The 25,877-nt window shown below is 48.3% G+C and overlaps 1 protein-coding gene across 2 annotated transcripts in view; it reads right to left on the reverse strand.

Annotated features, from left to right (window-relative positions):
- LOC141054013 (uncharacterized) overlaps positions 1-24,592 on the reverse strand; it is a 172,548-nt gene extending 147,956 nt beyond the window's left edge. For both annotated transcript variants that reach the window (XR_012221329.1, XM_073551155.1), the window contains exons 1-2: positions 23,581-24,592; positions 11,107-11,204 (exon numbers count right to left, since the gene is read on the reverse strand). Coding sequence is in view for 1 of the 2 variants with exons in the window: in XM_073551155.1 (XP_073407256.1) it covers positions 11,139-11,204; positions 23,581-24,366 (852 nt within the window). In the remaining variant the exon portion in view is untranslated. The remainder of the gene's footprint in view (positions 1-11,106; positions 11,205-23,580) is intronic.
- Between the last annotated feature and the right edge of the window lie 1,285 nt (positions 24,593-25,877).

The raw sequence follows: 25,877 nt of genomic DNA on the forward strand, positions 1-25,877 counted from the left end.
CTGGGTATTGTAGTGAACCAACTCCATTTATCATTTTAATAGCCCGCCTTTGAACCCTTTCAAGTTCAGTAATGTCTTTCTTGAGCACCGGCATCCAAAATTGCACACAATCCTCCAAGTGTGGTCTGACGAGTGATTTGTACAGAGGGAGAATTATGTTTTCATCTCGTGTCCCCAGACCTCTTCTAATGCATCCCATGACCCTATTTGCTTTGGTGGCAGCTGCCTGACACTGGGCACTCCAATTTAGCTTCTCATTGACTAAGATGCCTAAGTCTTTTTCCATGTCTGATTTCCCCAGCAGTTTCCCATTTAGTAAGTAATTGTAGCATCTGTTTCTCCTTCCCATGTGCAAAACCTTACACTTATCTGTGTTAAACCTCATTTGCCATTTTTCAGCCCAATTCTCCAATTTACTCAAATCTGTCTGTAGTTGCAAACTGTCCTCCTTTGTGGTAACTACCTTACATAGTTTTGTATCATCTGCAAATACTGATATTTTACTGTGTAAGCCATCCACTAGATCATTAATAAATATATTAAATAGTAGGGGGCCCAATACAGAACCCTGTGGTACCCCACTAGTAACCCTGGCCCAATCTGAGTATGCCCCATTAATAATCACTCTTTGTTTTCTATCACTAAGGCTGGTTTCACATTTGCGTTTTTTAGCGCTGGAAAAAAACGCTAACCTGCGCATGCGTTTTTTCCCCTATATTTAACATGGGTGCGCATACCTGCGCGCTTGTAAGCGCATGTATGCGATTTTCATGCGCTGCGTTTTTTTGGGGTGTGCGATTGGATTTTCCAGACGCATCATGTTGCATTTTTTGGCCCTGCAAAAAAGCGCATGCGCACATATGCGCACGTTTTGCGCTAAAAATGGCCATTATAGCCTATGGATGCGCATATGTGCGCACTGGCATGCTCATGTAAGCGTTTTTTTGCATATGCGTTTTTTTTTTTTAACCATGGAATTTAGGGGTTTGGGTTAGAGTTAGGGTTAGTTAAGGGGGTTTAGGGTTAGGGTTAGGGTCAGGGTCAGGGTTGGGTTTTGGGTCAGGGTTAGGGCTAAGTATGGTTTGGTTAAGGGTTAGGGTCAGGGTTAGGGTCAGGATTAGGGTTAAGTATGGTTTTGTTAAGGGTTAGGGTCAGGGTTAGGGTTAGGGTTAGGGTCAGGGTTAGGGTTAAGTATGGTTTTGTTAAGGATTAGGGTCAGGGTTAGGGTCAGGATTAGGGTTAAGTATGGTTTGTGTGACGAACAGCCCACCGCCGTTCGTCCACTTACGGGCGACACTAACGGGAGTCCCGCTGCCACCAAAACGTGACGGACAGCGGACCCTGTGTCACCACTATGTCACAGTCCCACCACTGACACGGGTGTATCAGCGGACGGAGGGGCGTGACACAATGCCGGCACACGGCTATCACAGGCGCAGTGGGGCTTATCTTAGTTATCCCAACACTGGCACCATGTGACCAAAAATATCCAGCAAGCTAATCTCGCTCTACAATTTGCCGCAGGGGGAGTTTAATTTGGATGCCCCACCACTGCTATCAATCTTCCAAGTACTGCGGGGATTTATGTATATCCCACTTTCTCAGTTCCACTTTGGAACTCGCAGCTCTCCGGCGCCCCCCTTACCCTCAGGTCAGTCAGGGAACTGCACCTAGGATAATTAGTCGCCGGACGGGCTGCCTGTTGTGAACCGGCAATTAGGCTTCTGCAGTAAGGGAATTATCAATGCTGTGGCTGAAGCCCCTTACTCAGCAATATAAGACCCTTCTAGACTGCCAGCAAGCCGTAATAGCCGTACACAACGCGCTGCCACCAGTCACGGTTACTTAATTCACAGTGTTAAATTAAGAGGGTCCGTGGCAAACCCCTTGAATTAGTAGCGATTATCTATCAAAGGCGTATAGTTCGATTCTTAGAGCATGGAGACAGATCTAAATAATTTCATTTATTTTCCGAAAGAGGACAGTGATTACAGATAAAAGTTGCTATAAAATTGAGACATAAAATATGTACAGTACAGGTATAAAATAAAAGTGGAGAAAACAAAGAGATTACACTCACAGTTCCATATTGTTCCTTAGGCAGACCATGCGGCTTTAAGGTGGGTGGAGGCGGAGCTGCACTTCTCCGCTCATTGGGGTCCTTCTAGCACGACGACTTGAGCTGTTCTGAGCTGGTTTGCCCAGGAAATGCCTTATAGACTTTCCTATGTGACATCACAGAGAGGTGCATTCTGGGTTGATCCCACCTCTCTTATCCAAGTTATGTTTTGGCTACAAAACTTAGATTAGCTATAACTTTATGGGAGAAGCTGGTATGGACTCATCAGTGGTATCATGTTTCCCAGCGTAATGAGCCCATCAAGAAAACATCAAACATCTATGCGATATGACCGTCCATTTGGGCGCAAATCCTATCTCATGTTCTGGACAGGGTAGAACTTCGAAACATACGCGGTCTCGAAGCTGGGACCGCTCAGGTTACAAAAATATGATTTTCATATCTCTAGGGTATTTGGTTCTTATGGTATAGTCTCTCATAGTTTTATTCGTTTCAAACAAAGAAGTTTTTCCCGCTCTGAAGAGGAGAGAAGGCAAATGGTGTGAGGAAGATGGTCTAGCTAATTAACATTCCTGCTCTTCCAGAGGAAGTGGCAGGGTTGATAAAACCTGGGGGGAAGGAATTCCTATTACTGACAGTTTACAATGTCCTAGGATGGAGGATTTGTTAGCACATTGCAACAGAAAACATATCTTGCCGACATTGTACATCACACCTCCCCCCTTAAGAGGGCGCTAAGGAGGCATTACCTCTCGGTAATCGGCCATGCGCACCTCAGCGGGTTCGCCCCGGCGGGACAACCCATCGGCATTGCCGTTTTCACTGCCCTTCCTGTGTTTTACAGTAAAATCGTACTGTTGAAGGGCAAGGCTCCAGCGGAGCAATCTTCCATTGGTTCCGGACACTGTGTGCAACCAGCTCAGAGGGTTGTGGTCGGTTACCACCGTGAAGGCGCGCCCATACAGGTAGGGCTGCAAACGCTGCAGTGCCCACACCATGGCCAGACACTCCTTCTCGATGGTCGAGTATGCCACTTCCCTCGGCAAAAGTTTCCGGCTCAGGTACAACACGGGGTGCTCTTGGTCCCCCGAGTCGACCTGGCTAAGCACAGCACCGAGGCCAAACTCGCTGGCGTCGGTCTGTACCAGAAACGGGCGACTGCTGTCGACTGCTCTCAACACTGGAGAGTTGCACAGGGCTGCTTTCAAAGCTTGGAAAGCCGCCTCACAGTCATCTGTCCAGTTGACTGTTTGGGGTAGCCTCTGCTTGGTGAGGTCAGTCAAGGGTTTGGCAAGGGCGCTATAGTCCTGTACGAACCGCCTATAGTACCCTGCAGTGCCCAAGAAGGACTTCACCTGTTTCTTGGTCCTGGGGGTGGGCCAGGACACGATTGCGTCCACTTTTTCTGGCTCCGGACTCATGGAACCCCCGCCTACCCGGTGCCCCAGGTAGTGGACCTTGCGCATGCCTATCTGGCACTTCCCCGGCTTGATGGTCAGGCCTGCCTGGTGAAGACGCTTGAGCACCTCCTGGAGGTGCTGAAGGTGTTCCTCCCAGGTGGAACTGAAGACGGCAATATCATCTAAGTACGCCACTGCGTACTCCTCCAGTCCCCGAAGCAGGTGGTTGACCATCCGCTGGAAAGTGGCAGGGGCATTCTTCATGCCGAAGGGCATGACCGTGGACTCGTACAGTCCAAAGGGGGTGATAAAGGCGGATTTCTCCTGCGCCTCAGGGCTCAGGGGAATCTGCCAGTATCCCCGACTCAAATCCATGATGGATATGTAGTTGGCGTTTGTCAACCGCTCGAGCAGATCCTCGATGCGCGGCATCGGGTGGGCATCAGAGGTTGTGATGGCGTTGAGCCCCCTGTAGTCCATGCAGAACCGGGTGGTTCGATCCTTTTTAGGCACGAGGACTACAGGTGAAGCCCACGCACCTTTTGACCGTCGAATCACTCCCAGCCTTAACATCTCATCGACCTCTTGGCGCATGACTTGTTGCACCGTTTCAGAGATCCGATAAGGTGTTCGCCGTAATGGGGCATGATTCCCTGTGTCCACCTCATGAACCGCTAACTCCGTCCTCCCAGGACGGTTGGTGAACACGGGCCGGAAGAGTTCCAGGGTGGCCATCAACTGCAACCGCTGGGACACGGTGAGCGAACCACTTATCTCCATGTCCTCAATGGACCCATTGGCCTTGGCCTGGGCCAGCATGTCCAGGAGGGAATCTTCCTCCCCATCCTCTGGCAGATTGCAGACCGGTAGGATGCAAGCTTCACGTTCGTAGTGCGCCTTCAGCATGTTGACGTGAAAGGCCTTGCGCCTACCCCGAGCATGGTCAAGCGTGACCACGTAGGTGACCGGGTTGAGCTGTTGGTGGACGACGTACGGGCCTTCCCAGGCTGCCTGAAGCTTATCCGTTGGTACCGGGACCAACACCCACACCTTTTGACCCACCTGGTAGGTCCGCTCCCGGGCGTTCTGGTCGTACCAGTGCTTCTGGTCAGCCTGAGCCTGCGTCATGTTGTCATGCACCAACTGCGTCAAGGTCTGCATCTTGTCACGGAAGCGCATGACATAATCCACGATGGACACTTCTGTGGGGTTTGGCTCATCTTCCCAGGATTCTCTTATCAACCCAAGGGGTCCCCGGACTCGCCTGCCATACAGGAGCTCGAAGGGGGAGAACCCGGTCGAGGCCTGCGGAACTTCTCTGTAAGCGAACAGCAGGTGTGGGAGGTACCGCTCCCAGTCGCGCCCTTGGGTCTCAACCAGTATGCGGAGCATCTGTTTGAGGGTACCGTTGAAACGTTCACACAAACCATTAGTCTGTGGGTGATACGGACTCGATACCAGCTGCGTCACCTGCATTTTCTCACAGAGAGCCTCCATTAGGCGAGACATGAATTGGGGCCCTTGATCGGTAAGCATCTCCCTGGGAAATCCTACTCTTGAAAAGATGGTCACCAGTGCGTCAGCCACCTTATCTGCCCTGGTTGAAGACAGAGCTACTGCCTCTGGGTACCGGGTAGCGTAGTCTACCACGGTGAGAATGTATCGCTTTCCGGAGCTGCTGGGGACGGACAGCGGTCCTACAATGTCCACCGCGATTCTCTGGAAAGGCTCCTCTATCACCGGCAAAGGAATAAGGGGAGCCTTAAGAGCAGGCCCCGCCTTACCCACTTTTTGACAGGTGGCACAGGAGCGGCAGTAGTGTGTTACATCTGTCCCCATCTTGGGCCAATAGAAGTGTTGAGACAGCCGTGCCTTTGTTTTGCTGATCCCCAAGTGTCCAGCGAGTGGAATCTCATGGGCAATCCGCAACAACTCAGTTCTGAACTGATAGGGGACGACCAGCTGTCTTTCCCTCAACCACTCCTTTTTAGGATCTCCGGGTACTGTCTCCCGGTACAACCTTCCTCGTTCCCAGAACACCCTCTCCTTATCAGACTTGGAGGTGGGCGTCTCGGCGAGACCTCTCAATTTCTCCAGGCTGGCATCTGAGTGCAGAGCAGCCTGGAACTCCATGCTGGAGGCTGCCAGAAGTGACGTCAGGGTCCCATCTTTACTGGGACCCTCTGGAACCGGCTCTGGGTTCACCTCTGGTTCAGTCTCTCCTGTAGCAGCAGAGGGTCCAGAAGACAGTGCGTTACCTGCGATCTGGGCACTCTGACTGCGTGTGACAGCTGCTATGTATGCTGTCTCCCTGGGGATTTCTTCAGACCCACCAGCTGGTGCTGCCCTGGGCTCTACCTCCCCATCCACCCCCAACACTTTAGGAGCAGTGCTACTTATGGGCCAGTTACCTTCCTCGGTGGCACTGGTCAGCTGCATGGCATTACCTTCCTCATGGTCCCCATGCACCTCCCCATTCTCTTGAGCACCGTTGCTTGCTCCTGCCAGGGGTTCCTCAGCCGTCTCACTCCGCAGAGTGACGGGGCTGAGCACCTCGGTACCTGTGGACACATCTACCGTTTCAAAGAAAGGGTTAACGGGTTCAGTCGGCACAGATACATCAACATCATCATTCCTAGGAAAAGAATGGTTATCAGCTTGCTTTGGTACATTCACATCAGCATCAGCATCGTACCTGGGGAAAGAATGGTTGTTAGTTGCATCATTACTCATCAAGGCATTAGCAGGTAACACATTCAGTTTCCCATCATCAACATCATCAGGGTTAACGTTACCCTTATTATCAGTTTGGGGAAGGGTGTCAGGGACATAGTATGCAACCATCCTCCCCAAGTCAGTCCCCAATAAAACATCAGTGGGCAAATTTTCAGACACTCCCACCTCCCTCAACCCGCTCCCGGCACCCCAATCAAGAAAAACTCGTGCCACTGGCAAGGGACAACGGGTGCCTCCAATCCCGGTGACAGTCAAGGTTTTCCCCTCAACAAACTCTTCAGGGGCCGCCAGTCCAGGACGGATGAGGGTTCGTTCAGCCCCGGTGTCCTTGAGGCCTGTAGCAAGACGGGCCCCCACCTGAACAGGTTGAACGTTGTCGTCAGCCCTCCCAACCACACCTCCCACCAAAAGAACAGAGGCATTGGGCCCGGGGGCCTTGGCTGGGGGGTTCTTCGGCCTGTTCGGACAGGTGTAAAAGAAGTGACCAGGCCGCTGGCAGTGGTGACACAGGCGACTGTCAGTAGCCGGCCTGCTGTTGGCAACAGGGACTGGGCCTCCGGAGGGACGGCTAGCTGGGGCATTGGGGTTGGTTGCTGGCTTACCCCCTTTCCAGCTGGTGGCGACTGGCCTCCGCGTCTCGGGCTTCCGGTTGGCCTCGTGGTTGTCGGCGATCTGCGCCGCTTTGTCCGCGTTCGTTGGTTCGCGGTCCAGGATGAACTGTCGGACCTCAGCTGGGCAGAGATGCAGGAACTGGTCTTTGATCATCAGGTCCCGTAGCTGCTCAAAGGTTTCAACGGACAATCCATGGATCCACTGGTCAAAGTGGGTCCTGAGTCCTTGCACCACATCACTGTAGCTATCGTGTGGGCCACGTTGGAGGTGTCGGAACTTCTTTCGGTATACCTCAGGTGTCAGCCGGTATTTGGCGATCAGCACCTGCTTTATGGCGTCATAGTCATCATCGGCTTCTGGCGGAAGAGAAGCAAATGCCTCCAGGGCTTTGCCTTTTAGCCCTGGGGTCAAGTACCTTGCCCATTGGTCTCTAGGCAGCTGGTACTGTCTGCAGGCTTTCTCAAAGGCTCGCAGAAATGTGTCCAAGTCCCCGTCCTTTTCCATCACGGGAAAATGCTCTGGCCGGGGTTTAGGAGTCTGGACGCTGCTGGGCTCACTGCTTCGGGCTGTGAGGGCATTCCCACCCCGCTGGAGTACCTCCAGTTCATGGGCCCTCTGCGCCTGGCGCTCAGCTCTCTCCGCCTGGCGCTCGGCTCGCTGCTCTGCTCTCTCTCGAGCTTGCTGGATCAGCCTCACCCGCCCATCACTGTCTTCGGCGGGGAGTTCGTCCAAGGCCATTTGCAGATAGGGGTCCACCCCGTTCTGGTTGAATGTGGGGCCAGCGCTCAGGAGTGGAGCCTCTGCTGCAGCCCCATTGCAACTTGGGCCAACTTCTGCGCTCGCTGGATTCTGGTCGTTGTCCAGCTGCACTAGAGCCGCGATCATTTGAGCTCTGTTTTTGTTCGTGGCGTCAAGGCCTTGGTACGTGCATAACGCAGCAAGAACTTCCTTTGTCTGCCGGGTGTACCAAGGTTCTCCTTTTGCCGCCATGGTTGCCAAATAAAAGATAGAAAAAGAAAAACGAAGAAACGGGAGGGGGATACTTGCAAGTACACACTAATGTCTCAGGACTAGTAACCACTGAGTCTGTTCTCCAAAACCTATGATGCAGGATTCCCGCAGGAACCGTGCAGGTTTTTAGTGAGAGGAATGATTGCTCAAACCAAATCACTAATGCTCTAGGATTATCCCACCGCGCTGCCACCAATATGTGACGAACAGCCCACCGCCGTTCGTCCACTTACGGGCGACACTAACGGGAGTCCCGCTGCCACCAAAACGCGACGGACAGCGGACCCTGTGTCACCACTATGTCACAGTCCCACCACTGACACGGGTGTATCAGCGGACGGAGGGGCGTGACACAATGCCGGCACACGGCTATCACAGGCGCAGTGGGGCTTATCTTAGTTATCCCAACACTGGCACCATGTGACCAAAAATATCCAGCAAGCTAATCTCGCTCTACAATTTGCCGCAGGGGGAGTTTAATTTGGATGCCCCACCACTGCTATCAATCTTCCAAGTACTGCGGGGATTTATGTATATCCCACTTTCTCAGTTCCACTTTGGAACTCGCAGCTCTCCGGCGCCCCCCTTACCCTCAGGTCAGTCAGGGAACTGCACCTAGGATAATTAGTCGCCGGACGGGCTGCCTGTTGTGAACCGGCAATTAGGCTTCTGCAGTAAGGGAATTATCAATGCTGTGGCTGAAGCCCCTTACTCAGCAATATAAGACCCTTCTAGACTGCCAGCAAGCCGTAATAGCCGTACACAACGCGCTGCCACCAGTCACGGTTACTTAATTCACAGTGTTAAATTAAGAGGGTCCGTGGCAAACCCCTTGAATTAGTAGCGATTATCTATCAAAGGCGTATAGTTCGATTCTTAGAGCATGGAGACAGATCTAAATAATTTCATTTATTTTCCGAAAGAGGACAGTGATTACAGATAAAAGTTGCTATAAAATTGAGACATAAAATATGTACAGTACAGGTATAAAATAAAAGTGGAGAAAACAAAGAGATTACACTCACAGTTCCATATTGTTCCTTAGGCAGACCATGCGGCTTTAAGGTGGGTGGAGGCGGAGCTGCACTTCTCCGCTCATTGGGGTCCTTCTAGCACGACGACTTGAGCTGTTCTGAGCTGGTTTGCCCAGGAAATGCCTTATAGACTTTCCTATGTGACATCACAGAGAGGTGCATTCTGGGTTGATCCCACCTCTCTTATCCAAGTTATGTTTTGGCTACAAAACTTAGATTAGCTATAACTTTATGGGAGAAGCTGGTATGGACTCATCAGTGGTATCATGTTTCCCAGCGTAATGAGCCCATCAAGAAAACATCAAACATCTATGCGATATGACCGTCCATTTGGGCGCAAATCCTATCTCATGTTCTGGACAGGGTAGAACTTCGAAACATACGCGGTCTCGAAGCTGGGACCGCTCAGGTTACAAAAATATGATTTTCATATCTCTAGGGTATTTGGTTCTTATGGTATAGTCTCTCATAGTTTTATTCGTTTCAAACAAAGAAGTTTTTCCCGCTCTGAAGAGGAGAGAAGGCAAATGGTGTGAGGAAGATGGTCTAGCTAATTAACATTCCTGCTCTTCCAGAGGAAGTGGCAGGGTTGATAAAACCTGGGGGGAAGGAATTCCTATTACTGACAGTTTACAATGTCCTAGGATGGAGGATTTGTTAGCACATTGCAACAGAAAACATATCTTGCCGACATTGTACATCACAGTTTGGTTAAGGGTTAGGGTCAGGGTTAGGGTTAGGGTTAGGGTTAGGGTCAGGGTTAGGGTCAGGGTTAGGGTTAGGGTCAGGGTTAGGGTTAAGTATGGTTTTGTTAAGGGTTAGGGTCAGGGTTAGGGTCAGGATTAGGGTTAAGTATGGTTTTGTTAAGGGTTAGGGTCAGGGTTAGGGTTAGGGTTAGGGTTAGGGTCAGGGTTAGGGTCAGGATTAGGGTTAAGTATGGTTTGGTTAAGGGTTAGGGTCAGGGTTAGGGTTAGGGTTAGGGTTAAGTATGGTTTTGTTAAGGGTTAGGGTCAGGGTTAGGGTTAGGGTTAGGGTCAGGGTCAGGGTTAGGGTTAGTTAGGGTTTAGGGTTTGGGTTAGGGTTAAGTATGATTTGGTTAAGGGTTAGGGTCAGGGTTAGGGTTAGGGTTAGGGTCAGGGTTAGGGTTAGGGTTAGGGTCAGGGTTAGGGTCAGGGTTAGGGTTAGTAAAGTCATGGTTTTGGTAGTGTGAGGGGCCACCTAAAAATGTTGGAAAAAACCGCAAACGCGGTAAAAACGCGCTAAAAACGCATACAAACGCATAAAAACGCTGCGTTTTTTTCATGCATGCTCATAAAAATGCTTGAAAAAAACGCAGCAGTTGTATGCTTATGTATGCGTTTTTTCAATGCGTTTTTTTGCGGGAAAAACGCGCTGCAAAAAAAAGCAAGTGTGAAACTAGCCTAAGCCAGCTACCTACCCATCTACACACATTTTCCCATAGCCCAAGCTTTCTCATCTTACTTACCAATCTTTTATGTGGGACAGTGTCACATGCTTTAGAGAAGTCGAGATAAATGACATCCAATGATTCTCCTTGGTCCATTTGAGAGCTTACATCCTCATAGAAGCTGACCAGGTTAGTCTGACAGGAGCGATCCTTCATAAATCCATGTTGATATGGAGTTAAACATTTATTAACATTGAGATATTCCATAATGGTATCCCTTAGAAACCCTTCAAAAATTTTACCCACAACAGATGTTAAGCTGATTATCTCTGTCAAAATGTCAAGAGAGGGGTCTACCCCTGATTCAGGAATGGCTTCAGCCAGGAAAGCCGACATCTTATCCCAATCAAGATCCCCCTTCCCCAAGAGGTGGGAGTAGAAGGATCTGACAACCCCTAGGATCCCTGATCTGGATCGGCTCAGGAACCCCGTAGTGTCGACCAGTCCTGTAACCACTTTACTATTCACTGACATCTTCCAGTTTCTGTAAGGGTCGGACGAGCGGTAGTTCCCGTAATCCCTCTCAAAAACCAAAGATGCGTGTCTATCATACTGACACCTCATGAGCAAAGATTTCACTCTGAAGATCTCCTTGCGGCTATCTCCAGTTGAGACAAGATGCTCGAGTTTCCTCCTCAGACCCTGATACAGGTGGTACCTGCTCAGACTCCTGAGGCTCGAGAGCTGGTGGAAGAATCTCGCCACCCTTTCCTTGAACATCTCCCACCACTCTGACTTACTACTACAAAGATTCAGTAAGGGTACCTGGCTCTGAAGAAAATCCTCAAACGACTGTCTTATGTCCGCTTCTTCCAAGAGAGACGAATTGAGCCTCCAAAAGCCTCTTCCCATCCGGAGGGTCTCTGTAACATTCACAGAAAATAAAATTAAACAGTGGTTGGAGATCTCCACCTCAGCAACAGACACTGCTGAAGAGGCAACTTCCTCCTTTAAATAAAACCTATCTATTCTGGACCTACAGTTACCTGTATGATAGGTTTACCCCTCGTCACCTGGGGTGTGCCGAATGTGGACATCCACCAGGCGAGCCTCACTAGCTATACAATTAAGGGCGACGCTATCATAAGTCAGCTTGTCTCTGGAACCTCCTCTATCTCAGGGCCTCGTGACAGTATTGAAGTCCCCTCCAAAGACAACCTGCCGACTTGTAAAAAGGTAGGGCTTGATCCACATAAAGAGACACTTCCTTTCCATTTAGATTGGCGACCATAGATGTTAATAAACCAGAGCTCTTGTCCCTTCATGAGGACACCTAAGATCAGGCACCTCCCCTTTTCTAACTCAATAACCCGTCGGCATTCCACCAGTGCCGTAAAAAGGACCGCCACTCCGCTATGCGGCTCTGCCGCAAGAGACCAATAGGAGGGCCCAAGTCTCCACTCCCTCTTGGCTTTAAACACTTCTGCCATGTTTGGCAGTCTGGTCTCTTGCAAAAAGAAAATGTCAGCTTCAACACGACTGAGAAAATTGAAGGCCGCAAATCTGGCTGTATTTGACTTTATGCTGGCGACATTAATGGACGCCAGCGTCAACGGAGTGGGTACCGCCTTCATTGGTGATTGAGTTAGATGGCTTTCTTCTTCCCACTCCCCTTATCCTCTGCCTCAGAGGAGGAATCCTTTCCCCTTTTTAATGACACAGAGTTGACACTCCCACAAGCTTTTTCTTTTTATCATCCTCGTCTCCGGACTATGGGCCAATCCCTCCCTCCAAGGACCTTACATTCCCAGAAGAAGGAGACTCGGCAACCCCTGTACGCTCTGCCGAAGCTGGAACCTCACCCTCAGCTTCCTCCTCAGAGGAAGATATGTTCTCAAGGGCTTGGAACTGGTTAGAAAGACCAACCAGAGGGGAGTCAGTTTTTCCTTCTTAGGTACCTTGATGTTGTGAGTTCATTCTCTGGTTCACCAGTTGTGAGTTCCCCTTCCTGACCCCCTCTGGTGGTGATGGGAGGTGGTGAGGCTGATTTGATCGGTGGAGATCTGCCACCTGAGAATGAGGATGACGATTGGACCTCAGGATTCTCAGATTGGATTTAAGACAGCTGACGCCCTATTCAGTTACTGGTGATTCCTTCTGGCTTGTCAGCTCTTGGTTTTCAGCTCTGTTCCAGTCATCTAAAGCTAAGTTTCTTTGCTAATGTTCACACTTGATTTTGTTGGTCTATTCAGTTTTATATGTGGTCTGCCAGCCCCGGCTGGGGGCTGTGCTGAATTTCCACTCTTATTCATCAGTATTTTGCCAATTGGCTTTTTGTACCTTAATAGTTCGGTCTCTTTTTGCTCTGTCTCAGAATATTTCAGAGTGCTGATATAGTGGGAGAAGTCTAGTGACTTCAGGGTTAATTTTGCTATCAGAAGTGTTGGACATTATTTTTGTAGGTTTTTTTGCAGGTTGCAGACAGTGTCTTTCCTTTCCTTTCCTGTCTAGTTAGTTTGGGCCCCATCATTTGCTCAGCCTATTTTCCTGCCTGTGTTTGTGCCTTCATCTTGTTTCACCGTCAATACATGTGTGGGGGCTATCTATTCCTTTGGGGTCTGCTCTGGGGCAGTTAGTCTTCCCTTTTCTTGCTTTAGGCTTATCTAGTCCTCCGGCCATGACGAGGCGTCTAGGTTCATCGTAGGCACGCTCCACGACTACTGCTAGTTGTGTGGTAAGATCAGGGATCTGCAATCTGTATAGTTACCAACCTCTCTGGTTTTCTGTGACTTAGCTTGTTTTGCTTTTTTCTCCTCGGTGACCCATTCATAACACCTTGATCAGAGCGGGAGATGTTTTATCTCCCTTCCTTCTCCTCTTTTTGGTGCCGAGCTTACGCTTGTCCTCTAGCCACTGTGTTATGATTGAGTCACCGTAGGAGGCAAAAGCAGAAATACAAGCTAAGTCCAGAAAACCAGAGAAGTTGGCAGCTATCGGATTACAGACCCCTGAACCTATCAACACAGCTAGCAGTAGCCGTGGGGGGTTCCTACGATGCCCTAGACCCCTCAATCATAGCCGGAGAATTAAATAGGCCTAAAGAAAGAAAGGGTAAATCTAAACTGCCCCAGAGCAGACCCCAAAGCAAAAGGCAGCCCCCAACATATAATGACGGTGAAGCAAGATGAAAACACTAACACAGACAGAAAGATAGACTGAGCAAAGATGGGGCCCAAGCTAACTAGATAGAAAAGGACAGGAAGGCTGCTGTCTGCAATCCGTGAAAAACCCTATGAAAATAAGAGCCAACAGACTGACAGTGAAAAAGGCCCTGAAGATGCTAGGCTTCATAAAGCTATGTCAGTACTCAGGAATATTCTGAAGACAGAGCTACAGGCAAAAGGAGATTCAGCTCACCCCAGCAGGGAATGGCAGAATACAGAAAAGCAAGGAAAACAAAAACAAAACATAAATGCTAACAGGCAAAGCAGGAAACTTAGCTTTAGAGGAGCAGGAATCAGACTGGTGTCCTAGAAGTCCACAGAGAAATCACCCGCAGGGCAGAAGGGCATCGGCAGCCTTATATCCAGTCCGTGACTCCACTCAGCCAGTCATCCTCATTATGCTCAGGTGCCTGATAATCAGGCTCATTACCTTCCTTTACCAGAATAGGGAGTTCTCCAGACCTCAGTGACGAAGGGGAAAATGAACTCACAACACACTGCCTATTATCCATCCATCCATACTTTCATAATGGGAGTATTAGAAGGCAGTGGCAGTTTCCTCCCTGTGGAACCTCCTGACTGTCATGAACTCATTTTCTTCTCCACCAGTTGAGAGTTCCCCTTCCGTTCTCCCTCTGGTGGTGACAGAAGGTAGTGCGGTTGGTTTAAGTGGTAGTGATCTGCCACCTGATGAGGAAGATAACGATTGGATCTCTGGAGTATCAGACTGGATATAAGACAGCCGACGCCCTATCCTGGTGCTGGTGATTCAGCCTGCTTCTCAGGTCCTGGACTTCAGCTCTCTTCCAGTCTTCTCAAGTTAAGTTTGTTTTTTGCTAATGTTCACACTTGCGCTTGTTGGTCAATTCAGTTTGTTGTGTAATCACCCTGCCCCTGCTGGGGCTATGCTGAAATTCCACTCCTATAAATCAGTATTTGACAATCTGCTTTTTGTCCCTTATTAGATTGGCCTCTTTTTTGCTCTGTCTCAGAATATTTCAGAGTGCTGATACAGGTTTAGAAGTCTAGTGACTTCAGGGTTAATTTTGCTATCAGAAGTGTTGGACAATATTTTTGTAAGTTGTTTTTGGCAGATTGCAGACAGTGTCTTTCCTTTTCTGTCCTTTTTAGTTAGCCGGGCCCCATCGTTTGCTCAGCCTATTTTCCTGCCTTTGTTTGTATTTTCATCTTGTTTCACCGTCAATACATGTGAGGGGCTGTCTTTCCTTTGGAGTCTTGTTGTGAGCTCATTTTTGAGTTTGCCTCTGGCTTCTGGTGAGGGTTATGGAGCTGGCTGTGCTGATAGAGGAGTAGTGAGTTCTCTATCTGGACTCCCTCTGTTGGTGAAGGGAGGTAATGAAGCTGATCTAAATGGCAGAGACCGGCCACCTGAGGAAGAGGACTGCGATTGGACATCAGGAGTTTCTGATTGGATTTAAGGCAGCCGACTCCCTAGTTTCTTGCTGGTGATTTTTCCTGACTGTGGCTCCTAGTTTCCAGTTTGGTTCCTGCCTTCCTAAAGCTAAGTTTTCTCTGCTATTGTTCTTATGAGTTTTGTCTGGTTTACTTAGTTTTTGTGTTCAGCCAGCCCTGGCTGGGTCTGGGCTGAATCTCCATTTTGTCTCTGATCAGTTGATCTCTATTGCTCTGCCTTCAGAATATACCTGAGTGCTGATATAGTGATTTGAAGTCTAGCGAATTCAGGGTCTTTTTCTATCAGACGTGTTGGACTTTCTTTTTGGCAGGGTTTTTTGCATAATTGCAGACCGCAGCTTTTCTTTCCTGTCCTTTATAGTTAGCGAGGGCCCCATCGTTTGCTCAGCCTATCTTTCTACTGTGTCTGTGTTTTCATCTTGTTTCACCGACAATACATGTTGGGGGCTGTCTATTGCTTTGGGGTCTGCTCTGGGGCAGTTTAGATTTTCCCTTTCTTTCTTTAGGCTTATTTAGTTCTCCGGCCATGACGAGGCGTCTAGGACCACCGTAGGCACGCTCCATGGCTACTGCTAGTTGTTGTGGTTAGGATCAGGGGTCTGTAATCCGCTAGTTACCAACCTCTCCGGTTTTCTGGTCTTGGCTTGCTTTTTGTTTTTTCCTCCTCGGTGACTCATTCATAACAGGGTCTGCTCTGGGGCAGTTAATTTTCCTCTTTTTCTAGTTTAGGCTTATGTAGTTCTCCGGTTGTGACGAGGCATCTAGGAGCAACGTAGGAACGCTCCATGACTGCTGCTAGTTGTGCAGTTAAGATCAGGGATCTGCAATCTGCATAGTTACCAACTTCTCTGGTTTTCTGAGACTTAGCTTGTTGTCTTGTTTTTCCTCCTCGGTTTCCCATTCATAACACCTGACCTTCTCACTCATCCAACTCATCATCCCTCGGGGCCTCAGCAGCAAGACTGGCATCCAGGACAGGGGTCACCGCAGTAGCCCGGGGCTTGCCCAGCTCCCTCTCCTGTCTGCGCTTGTCTAGACGCCTCAGCTGGGCAGGCGTCTTTTTATTGCTTTTCCTCCTTGGCCCCTCAGCTCCCTCACCCCTGCTAGTCCCTTCCCCAGCAGAATCAGCCTCATGGCTTTCTCATGACTGCATTAGCGAAGGAGCGAGGACAACGGCTGAATGGGTGACCTAAGTCACCACACAGGTGGCACCTAATTTCCACACAAGATGCAGCAAGATGGCCGATATCCCCACACAATGCACATTTCTGCACAGTACAGTTTGCACTGAAGTGTGTGGGGTCGCTGCACTTGTGACAGAGCTTCGGTTGCCCCTGGTAGAAGACCTGGATACGATCCCTACCCAGGAAGGCAGATGATGGAATGTGGGCAACCGTACCACCTGAACGCTTAAGTTAACCAAGAAGAGGCAATTTCACTCAATGGAATATATAAAACCAATATATATAAAATTAATTATAAAATTACCGGTATGCCACCCCATGGAAAATTGGATGGCAGACCATCCGGATACTAAATTAAAAGGAAAACCAATGGATTTGGAGGGTATTATAAGCCCAGCAGGGTTAAGTAAAAAATACTACTAAATAAAATATAAGTTAAAAAAGTATTTTATTGGAACATAACACAAAAATAATCATACATGTGCATAATGACAAGCAAAAAATCGCGACAAAAATGGATTAGTAAGGCTAGTTTCACACTAGCGTTTAAACGACGCGCGCACGGCGCCGCTAAGCCACGCCCCCTGCCGGCTCCCTGCCCGCCCCTTCCTGTCAGCGCCTCCTCCGAGCGCACAGGGCTGCATGCGTTATGCGCACCCTATCTTTAGCATAGGGTGCGCAGGCCGTGCGCAACTATGAATGTAGCGTGCGCTGCGCATTCTTGAATGTGCGCCATGCGCGCCAAAATGCAACATGCTGCGTTCGGCGCGCACAGCGCACCTCCAAAAATGCGCAGCGCACGCTACATTCATAGTTGCGCACGGCCTGCGCACCCTATGCTAAAGATAGGGTGCGCATAACGCATGCAGCCCTGTGCGCTCGGAGGAGGCGCTGACAGGAAGGGGCGGGCAGGGAGCTGGCAGGGGGCGTGGCTTAGCGGCGCCGTGCGCGCGTCGTTTAAACGCTAGTGTGAAACTAGCCTAAATGGGACACCAAAAGAAATTTTTTTAAGTTATAATATAGTATTCAATTGTAATACATATAAGGTGACCCAGACAAATATAATGAAGGCTAATTTAATAAAACAGGTAAAAACAATATCCACAATATACCTTATGAATGTGAAAATGTAATAATAATAATAATAATAATAAATTTTATTTTTATAGCGCCGACATATTCCGCAGCACTTTACATTTCAGAGGGGATTTGTACAGACAATAGACATTACAGCATAACAATAATCACATACAGTAGATTATAACAAATACCAAGAGGAGTGAGGGCCCTGCTCGCAAGCTTACAGTCTGAGGAAAGAGGTAGACACGAAAGGTGGGTGGTAACAGTTGCCCTGATTGTACGGACCAGCCATAATGTTAAGTGTGTATCAGTACAGACACAGAGGGCTAATGGAGGCATAAAGCATGTGGGAACATGATGCTGGGAACCTGGTTATGGTAAAACTTTTGGCTCTGCCACACAGGGATAGGTTAGGTTAATGTGTTGAGGCGATAGGCCAGTCTGAATAAATGCGTTTTCAGGACACGCTTAAAATTGTGGGGATTGGGGACTAATCGTATTGACCTGGGAAGTGCATTCCAAAGAATTGGCGCGGCACGTGTAAAGTCTTGGAGACGGGAGTGGGAGGTTCTGACTATTGAGGATACTAACCTCAGGTCATCAGCAGAACGGAGGGCGCGGGTAGGGTGGTATACTGAAACAAGGGAGGAGATGTAGGGTGGTGCTGAGCCATGGAGGGCTTTGTGGGTGAGGGTAATAAGTTTATACTGAATTCTGGAGTGGATGGGTAGCCAGTGTAATGACTGGCACAAGGTAGAGGCATCAGTGTAACGATTGGTGAGGAATATGATCCTGGCTGCAGCATTCAAGACAGATTGGAGAGGGGAGAGTTTTGTAAGAGGGAGACCGATTAGAAGAGAGTTACAATAGTCGAGACGAGAATGAATAAGAGAAACAGTAAGAGTTTTTGCAGAGTCAAAAGTAAGAAAAGGTCGAATTCTAGAAATGTTTTTGAGGTGCAGATGACAAGAGCGAGCCAGTGATCGAATGTGGGGGGCAAAGGAAAGCTCGGAATCAAGTATGACCCCAAGACAGCGGGCATGTTGCTGGGGAGTAATAGTGGAACCACAGACGGAAATGGCAATGTCGGGTGTAGGTACATTAGTAGCGGGAGGAAACACAAGGAGTTCAGTCTTTGACAGGTTCAGTTTCAGATATAGTGAGGACATGATATTAGACACAGCGTTTAGACAATCGCCAGTGTTTTCTAGAAAGGCTGGCGTGATGTCAGGAGAAGAAGCGTATAATTGGGTGTCATCAGCATAGAGATGGTAATGGAAACCAAATCTACTGATTGTTTGACCAATAGGGGCAGTGTACAAGGAGAAGAGGAGGGGGCCTAGAACCGATCCTTGAGGAACCCCAACAGTAAGGGGAAGGTGAGAGGAGGAGGAACCGGCAAAAGAAACAGTAAAGGAACAGTCGGAGAGATAGGAGGAGAACCAGGAGAGAACGGTGTCCTTGAGGCCAATGGAATGGAGCATAGTGAGGAGGAGCTGATGATCCACAGTGTCGAATGCTGCAGAGAGATCCAAGAGAATTAGCATGGAGTAATGACCATTTGATTTAGCTGTTAGCAGATCATTAGAGACTTTAGTGAGGGCAGTTTCAGTGGAGTGTAAAGAGCGGAAACCGGATTGGAGAGGGTCGAGAACAGAGTTTTCTGAGAGATAGCGGATAAGACGGGAGTGGACCAGGCGTTCCAGGAGTTTAGAGATGAAGGGAAGATTAGAGACAGGTCTATAGTTAGCGGCACAGTTTTGGTCGAGGGATGGTTTTTTAAGTAGTGGATGTATGATGGCATGCTTAAATGAGGAGGGAAAAATACCAGAAGAGAGAGAGAGGTTAAATATTTTAGTTAGGTGAGGGGTGACAGCAGGGGAAAGGGACTGGAGGAGATGTGACGGAAATGGGTCACTGGTGCAAGTAGTTGGGCGAGAAGATGCAAGGAGCCTGCTTACTTCTTCTTCTGTGACTGGTTCAAAATCAGAGAGTGAGTTAGATGCAGTGGGGGAGGGAGGACAGTGCATGGTATGAGGGGATTTGGAGATAATTTCCTGTCGGATCTGGTCAATTTTTTCTTTGAAGTAATTGGCCAGATCGTCAGCTCGGAGCTCCGTGGTTGGGGCCTGTACTCTTGGATTGAGTAGAGAATGAAAAGTGTCAAAGAGACGATTCGGGTTATTGGACAGTGAGATGATGAGGGTGTTGAAATAGGTTTGTTTGGAGAGGTGAAGGGCAGTGTTGTATGTTCTAAGCATAAACTTAAAATGGATGAAATCTTCGTGTAGATTGGATTTTCTCCACAGACGTTCGGCGCACCTGGAGCACCACTGCAGGAAACGTGTTTGCACCGTGTGCCAGGGTTGTCGCCGTCTGCGTTGTGGTGTTCTATTTATAGGGGGTGCAAATTCATCCAGGGCAGTTTGAAGTGTTTCATTGTAATGCTTCAATGCAGAATCAGGACATGAGAGGGAGGAGATAGGGGCCAATGAAGACTGCAAGTTCTTCAGAAGTTTCTGGGTGTTAATGGCCTGTATGTTTCTATAAGTCTGGACAGTGGGGGTGACCTGAGCAGCCTGCCAGTTCTTTATAGAGAATGAAAGAAGATTGTGGTCAGAGAGCGGGAGAGGGGAGTTTGCAAAATCATCCACTGCACAAAGCCGAGAGAAGACCAAGTCGAGGGAGTTTCCGTCTTCATGCGTTGGAGAATTAGTAAGCTGCGAAAGGCCAAATGAGGAGGTTAGAGATAAAAGGTGAGTAGCAGATGGGGAGAGGGGAAGAGCAATGGGGATGTTGAAATCTCCCATGATGAGGGTAGGGATGTCACAGGAGAGAAAATGTGGAAGCCAAGTGGCAAAATGATCCAGGAACTGATGGGAGGGGCCGGGAGGACGATACACCACCGCCACTCGCATGGAGAAGGGGGTGTAGAGTCTGACGGCATGGACCTCAAAAGAAGGGAAGACAAGTGAGGGTACTTGAGGGATAACCTGAAAGGTACATTTTGGTGATAGGAGCAGACCAACGCCTCCACCAGCTCTATTGTCTGATCTTGGGGTATGAGAGAAGTGTAGCCCCCCGTATGCAAGAGCAGCAGCAGCGGTAGTATCTGACTGCTGGATCCAGGTTTCAGTAAGAGCCAGGAGGTTAAGAGAATTAGAAAGGAAGAAGTCATGAGTGAAGGAGAGTTTGTTACACACTGAGCGAGAATTCCAAAGTGCACAATTAAGAGAGATAGATGGCATGCAGGGAATATTAATAAGATTAGAGGGGTTTCTGAGTGTAGCAGTGGGGGGGTTTGACTTTCTATAACATGGGGGACCAGGGTTGGGAGCAATGTCTCCTGCAACTAGGAGAAGGAGGATAGAAAGAGTGAGCAGATGGTTAAGTGATTTGTGAGAGCGTCTCTGGTGTTGAATGGTGGGACTGGCTGGATCTGTGCAATTTAACAATGTGAAAAGAGCATGAGTGCTATACATAGGAGAGGAAAGAAGCGAGGGGCCAATATGGATGGAGTGTGGAGAGTTAATGCCAGGGCGGTGGATGTGTGTGAATGCAGCGGCCAGGATAAAAATTACACAAATGCATATGGTATATATTTGTTGTACTCCAAATGTACAGGGAGTAGATGTATATAAATGTCTTACCTGTCTCCTGCCCAACTGCCATGTTATAACTGCCAGAAGTACTTTGATACATGTACTTAGATTACATGTGCATAAATGCCACCCCTGCATAAATGCTCCCCCTAGCTATGTCCGAATATATAGGAGGTTAAGGCTAAGTTTTTTTTTGTTTTGTTTTTTGTGGCTCTCTCTGCTCGTTAATCAATCACACTAAATTGAGACACCAGGACCCAATAAAATGTTGTGGTCAAATAAACACATGTCCAGCACTACATGGATCATAAAGCACTTTGAAAAGTTTCTTGACCTCACAACATAAGGGGACAAGCAGAGTAAGTTGAAAAAACTATATACCAGATATAAGCTTGCAGAGTTGAAAACACATAGATAGCATTCAGGATTAACTGCTTGCTGACATTGAATGGAGACACAGGAGTGGATTCAGAGCAGAGATTGGAAAAGCTGGTTACCAGATATAAGCTTGCAGAGTTGAAAACACATAGATAGCATTCAGGATTAACTGCTTGCTGACATTGAATGGAGACACAGGAGTGGATTCAGAGCAGAGATTGGAAAAGCTGGTTACCAGATATAAGTTTGCAGAGTTGAAAACACATAGATAGCATTCAGGATTAACTGCTTGCTGACATTGAATGGAGACACAGGAGTGGATTCAATATAATATAATATAATATAATGTAATGTATAATATGTAATAATGTATAATGTAATGTAATAATGTAATGTATAATAATGTAATGTAATATAATGTAATATAAAGAGTGTGCTAAAAAAATAAATTACATTTTTTTTATATGTACTGTATATATAATTCAGAATAATATAGTGCAATGACTATATGGCCTGGTGGCTCTATATTATATATGACCATACAAACACCAAGTGGCTCATTAATAAATAAATGGTCATAAAGTGCAAAAAATGCAATACTCCACACTCAATATATAACCAATGAAAGTGAGATAAAATACAATATGAGTGTAGAAATTGATAAAAAAAGGTGCTCAACTAATTAAAGACATAGTCTAGACAATTTGTGCATATGATCATTAAAAATTGTGCTGTACTAAACAAAAGACCATGATGTATAGAACAAACGTGTGTAGAAAATACACAGTGCCAAAGTCAATAGCTAGGTAGCCACAATAAAAGAGTATGAACCGTTGAACATAAAATACTAATACCTGGTATCCAAAGTGAAAGCGGTATGCCTGTAAAAATACGCCCCAACGTGCATTTCGGAGTAAAAATACTTCGTCTGGGGGAATGTCCAGGCCCCTGACGACATACCCTACTCATCGCGGTTTTTCTTTGGCATCTCCACTACTTCTCCATATCTGCCAAGCCACGTCATGATGTCATAACAAGAAAGTGACTCATTAAAAGTCATCACGGTCACTTTCTTGACTTGATTTTGACGAGACACCCCCTGGATGGCAAAGTGTCACCAGCTGGGCTCATTTTTTGCCAACTCACAATTTGACCAGAAGAGCTCAAGCCCTTCTGGCCGAACAAAGCTGACATCAAACTCAGGCGTGGAATAGGGATATATCAAGGTGTAGATGTCAATAGCCTTGAAGCCCATCTTCAGCAGGAGCTCCACAACCTTAGACCTTGGAGGACACGCATCACTGCCCCTCCACCAAAGATGGACCACATTCCTACACACATTACCAGGCCCGCCTGTCGAAAGGAACCACACTGTATTTCCCCCATTTTGCTCTCGGAAGGCCCCGAGGCCATGCCTCTCTATCCAGAAGGATAGATCAACCTCTCGACCCTCTACCATTAGTGATCTCTCCCCCTTCTTTAGAGCCTCCAGGAGACGCCACTGCAACATGCCGTCCCCAGAGCCCGGAGACCAGGAGGATGCCCTATTTCCTCCAGAGGTGACAGCGGCATAACTACTAACGTGTACTGCCACCACCGGGGGGCAACTGGACCAGTGACCACATCAACACCAACAGTATCACTATTACCCACTTATATAACACCCTCACTCTCCACCAAACCAGAAACCACACTACTAGAGAAAGAAATTTCCTCATCCACACCTCCCACCACATTCTCTCCTGCTGGACCAGTGACAACAGGGGGTGACATTTTGACCTCCGCATCATCAGGCACAAGGGGCTCAGTCTCCTCCACAGAATTGGAGGTGACCTCACCCCTGGACTTACGGGTGCCCTCCGCATCATCAGTTGGTAATTTTCATTGCTGCACTAGGCGCCACTGATCTTTTGCCTCTGTGAGGCGCTGCTGATCCATTATATCAGGATCTTGCTGACTAATGGCGCCCACACAGATTAGGACTTTGGGAGGATCGGAACACCCAGCCCCGACAACCCCCTCACACTGCTGCCGCTTCTCAACTAAATGATCAGTGGCAACAGTATTCAGGGGCGCTGAGGCTACCGGAGCTGCCCCTGACAATGGGCTGCTCCCCCCTCCCACTGAGGAGTGCACCACAATATTGTGGCCTGACAATACACCCGCCGTCGGGCCACCCTCACTGTCCAGCCTCTCGGCTGATGCACCTGCTGCTACGTCCCTGCTACAAGCAGAGACGGAGCTCTGCGCCTCACTACCGTGCTCTGTACTCTCCCCGCACCTTTGCACTTGATCCACAGCAGAACCCGGGCTGGGCTAGGCAACAGGGCTTATATAGCGAGCTGACCCTGCAGCTGACTCGGGGGGTACAGGGAGGGGGGCATATACATAACTCACCACTTCCTGGAGCTTTGGTTTGGTGGTCTTTGCCTTTTTCTTCTGGTCCCCAGGTGCCTCCTCTGGTAAATCATCACCAAGATGGAAGTTCTGAAGGCACACTGGGGACTCCAGGAGCTTGATCTCCGCCATTAGCGCCCCTCCCTGGCCGCTGTTGTCACTGTCCTCCCCAGAGCCAGCAGAACTGCGACCAGATGCCAATGTCGCCTGTCCAGCAGGAAGCTCGCTGCACGAGGCCTGTGGGTGACTTAGCAGGCTGGCAGGTGGGGCTTTCTGCTGGTCATAATCATCATCATCCACCTGGCTCTCAGGCTGCAGCCCCATCTGCCTTTGCTCTCTGTTATCAGCCATTTCTCTAAATCTGTCCTCATTCATCAGTTTTTCTTTAAATGATCCACTTTTCTCTCTTAGGAATGTTTTCCTCACCTCCAGCTCATTAATATCCAGCTTAATTTCCTTTACCTCCGCTTGGAGTTGGGTCTTCTTGGGTCTGGAGGAACCTGCAGCTTTGGCGCTTGTGCAGCGCAGCTCCTTCCGGAGCCTCCTGATGGTCTTACTCGCCTCTTCATACTCACGGAGATGGCTCATGACCCGGGAGGCATAGGTGGACACAAACTCCTTTGGTTTCTGCAGCCCCCAACTTTCCTCAGCGAGGTCGTCCTTACCTCCGTGAGCACTCAGCTTTCCTCCGGAAGGACCACCATCATGCATGGTGCTAGCAGGCTTCTCCTCTATGTTGGAAGCCTTATGGCTTCTCTGGAGGCCTGGGGGGAGTAGGAGCCACATTGCTGCAACTCCTGGTGGAGCGTCTCACCCCCGAGTCCTCTGATGTGCAGGCCGGTTGCTGGTTTCTCCTGCTCCCCGCCGACCTGGACCGGGAAACAGAAGCCTGGGACTTGGCTCCATTGCTCATCCCAGGAAACCCACTCCCTCCCTGGGTAGGAGAGAGAGCAGGTCCCTGGGTAGAGAGGTGCTGGATCTCAGAGCTCAGGAACACACAGCAGGATCAGTGTCGACCGCACCCACAATGAGCAGAGCTGAACTCACTATCCTGCTGGTGCAGTCACTGTGTACATACATTACATTACTGATCCTGAGTTACATCCTGTATTATACCCCAGAGCTGCACTCCCTATTCTGCTGGTGCAGTCACTATGTACATACATTACTGATCCTGAGTTACATCCTGTAGCTCTTTTTTATTATAAAAGTATCAAAACACAATACATAACAGACTACATAATACAAAACACAATACATAGCAGACAAACAATGCTCCCGACATAAATATTTGTGCAAACCTCGCAATTTTACCTGATCCCCCAGGCTTTCCAGCCTAGAGGGCCCCAGCAGGATCCCTCCACCCCTATACAACTTGAAATAAAGAAACCCCTATGTAACACATTCATCCCCTACGCACACCCTTTCACACTCCATTCGCGCATTGCACCCATACCTATATACAAGTAATAAAGAAAAAAAAAACCATATTCCGGCCCTTCTGCCTTAAAAAAAACCATAGCCACTTATACTGGCAAAACCCCAGCACCAGCCTAACACCTCTACGAAAATTTTTTTTTTTTTTTTTTTAAATTTTAATAATTTTTTTCTTTCTTTTTTTTTTTTTAAATTTTAATAATTTTTTTTTCCTTTTTTTTTTTTTTTTTTTTTTTATTTATCATCCCCCCACCACACCCAAGGTCCAAAAGTCCATGGCCCATTACACGAAACACACAAGGTCCATCAATGTTCATGGCCTATCACATCTATCTCTTGGCAAAAACAGTTTATGCTCCAAGAGGAAAACCCTCACCCGGCTCCACCCAAAACCTATGCTATTTACCACGTGGTCCATTCTTCTTTTCCTTTCCACGATTTGTCCATCCACTTTCCCTTCAGATAAAGGTCCTCTTTTCCCATTCTCACCCCCCATTCACCCCCCTCCCAACCTCACTACACCCTCCCATGCACTCCTAACTAAAACAAAAGAAAGTATGTATAATACACAAAAATACAAATATACAATATATATCTACATATACACCACATAACATTATTACCATATTTGTTTTGGCTTGCCACCACACACTTTCCTTTGCAGACCCAAGATCAGTGCTTGCAAGCCCAATATCCATTAATGCTCTATGTTTCCAAAACAAAAGTCTAGAGTGGCATGCTTTAGCCCACCACCAGGAAAAGGAGTTCTCGAGGCCCCGTCCCTCACTAACTCATTCACCCTGTCCCTCAACAACTAAGACTGTCCCTGCTTCTGTCCCTAAAGAAACTGTCCCTATCTG

The sequence above is a fragment of the Dendrobates tinctorius genome, unplaced genomic scaffold (genome assembly GCF_039654945.1).
Source record: "Dendrobates tinctorius isolate UK_male_01 unplaced genomic scaffold, ASM3965494v1 ptg000173l, whole genome shotgun sequence".
In the NCBI taxonomy this organism is placed as follows: domain Eukaryota; kingdom Metazoa; phylum Chordata; class Amphibia; order Anura; family Dendrobatidae; genus Dendrobates; species Dendrobates tinctorius.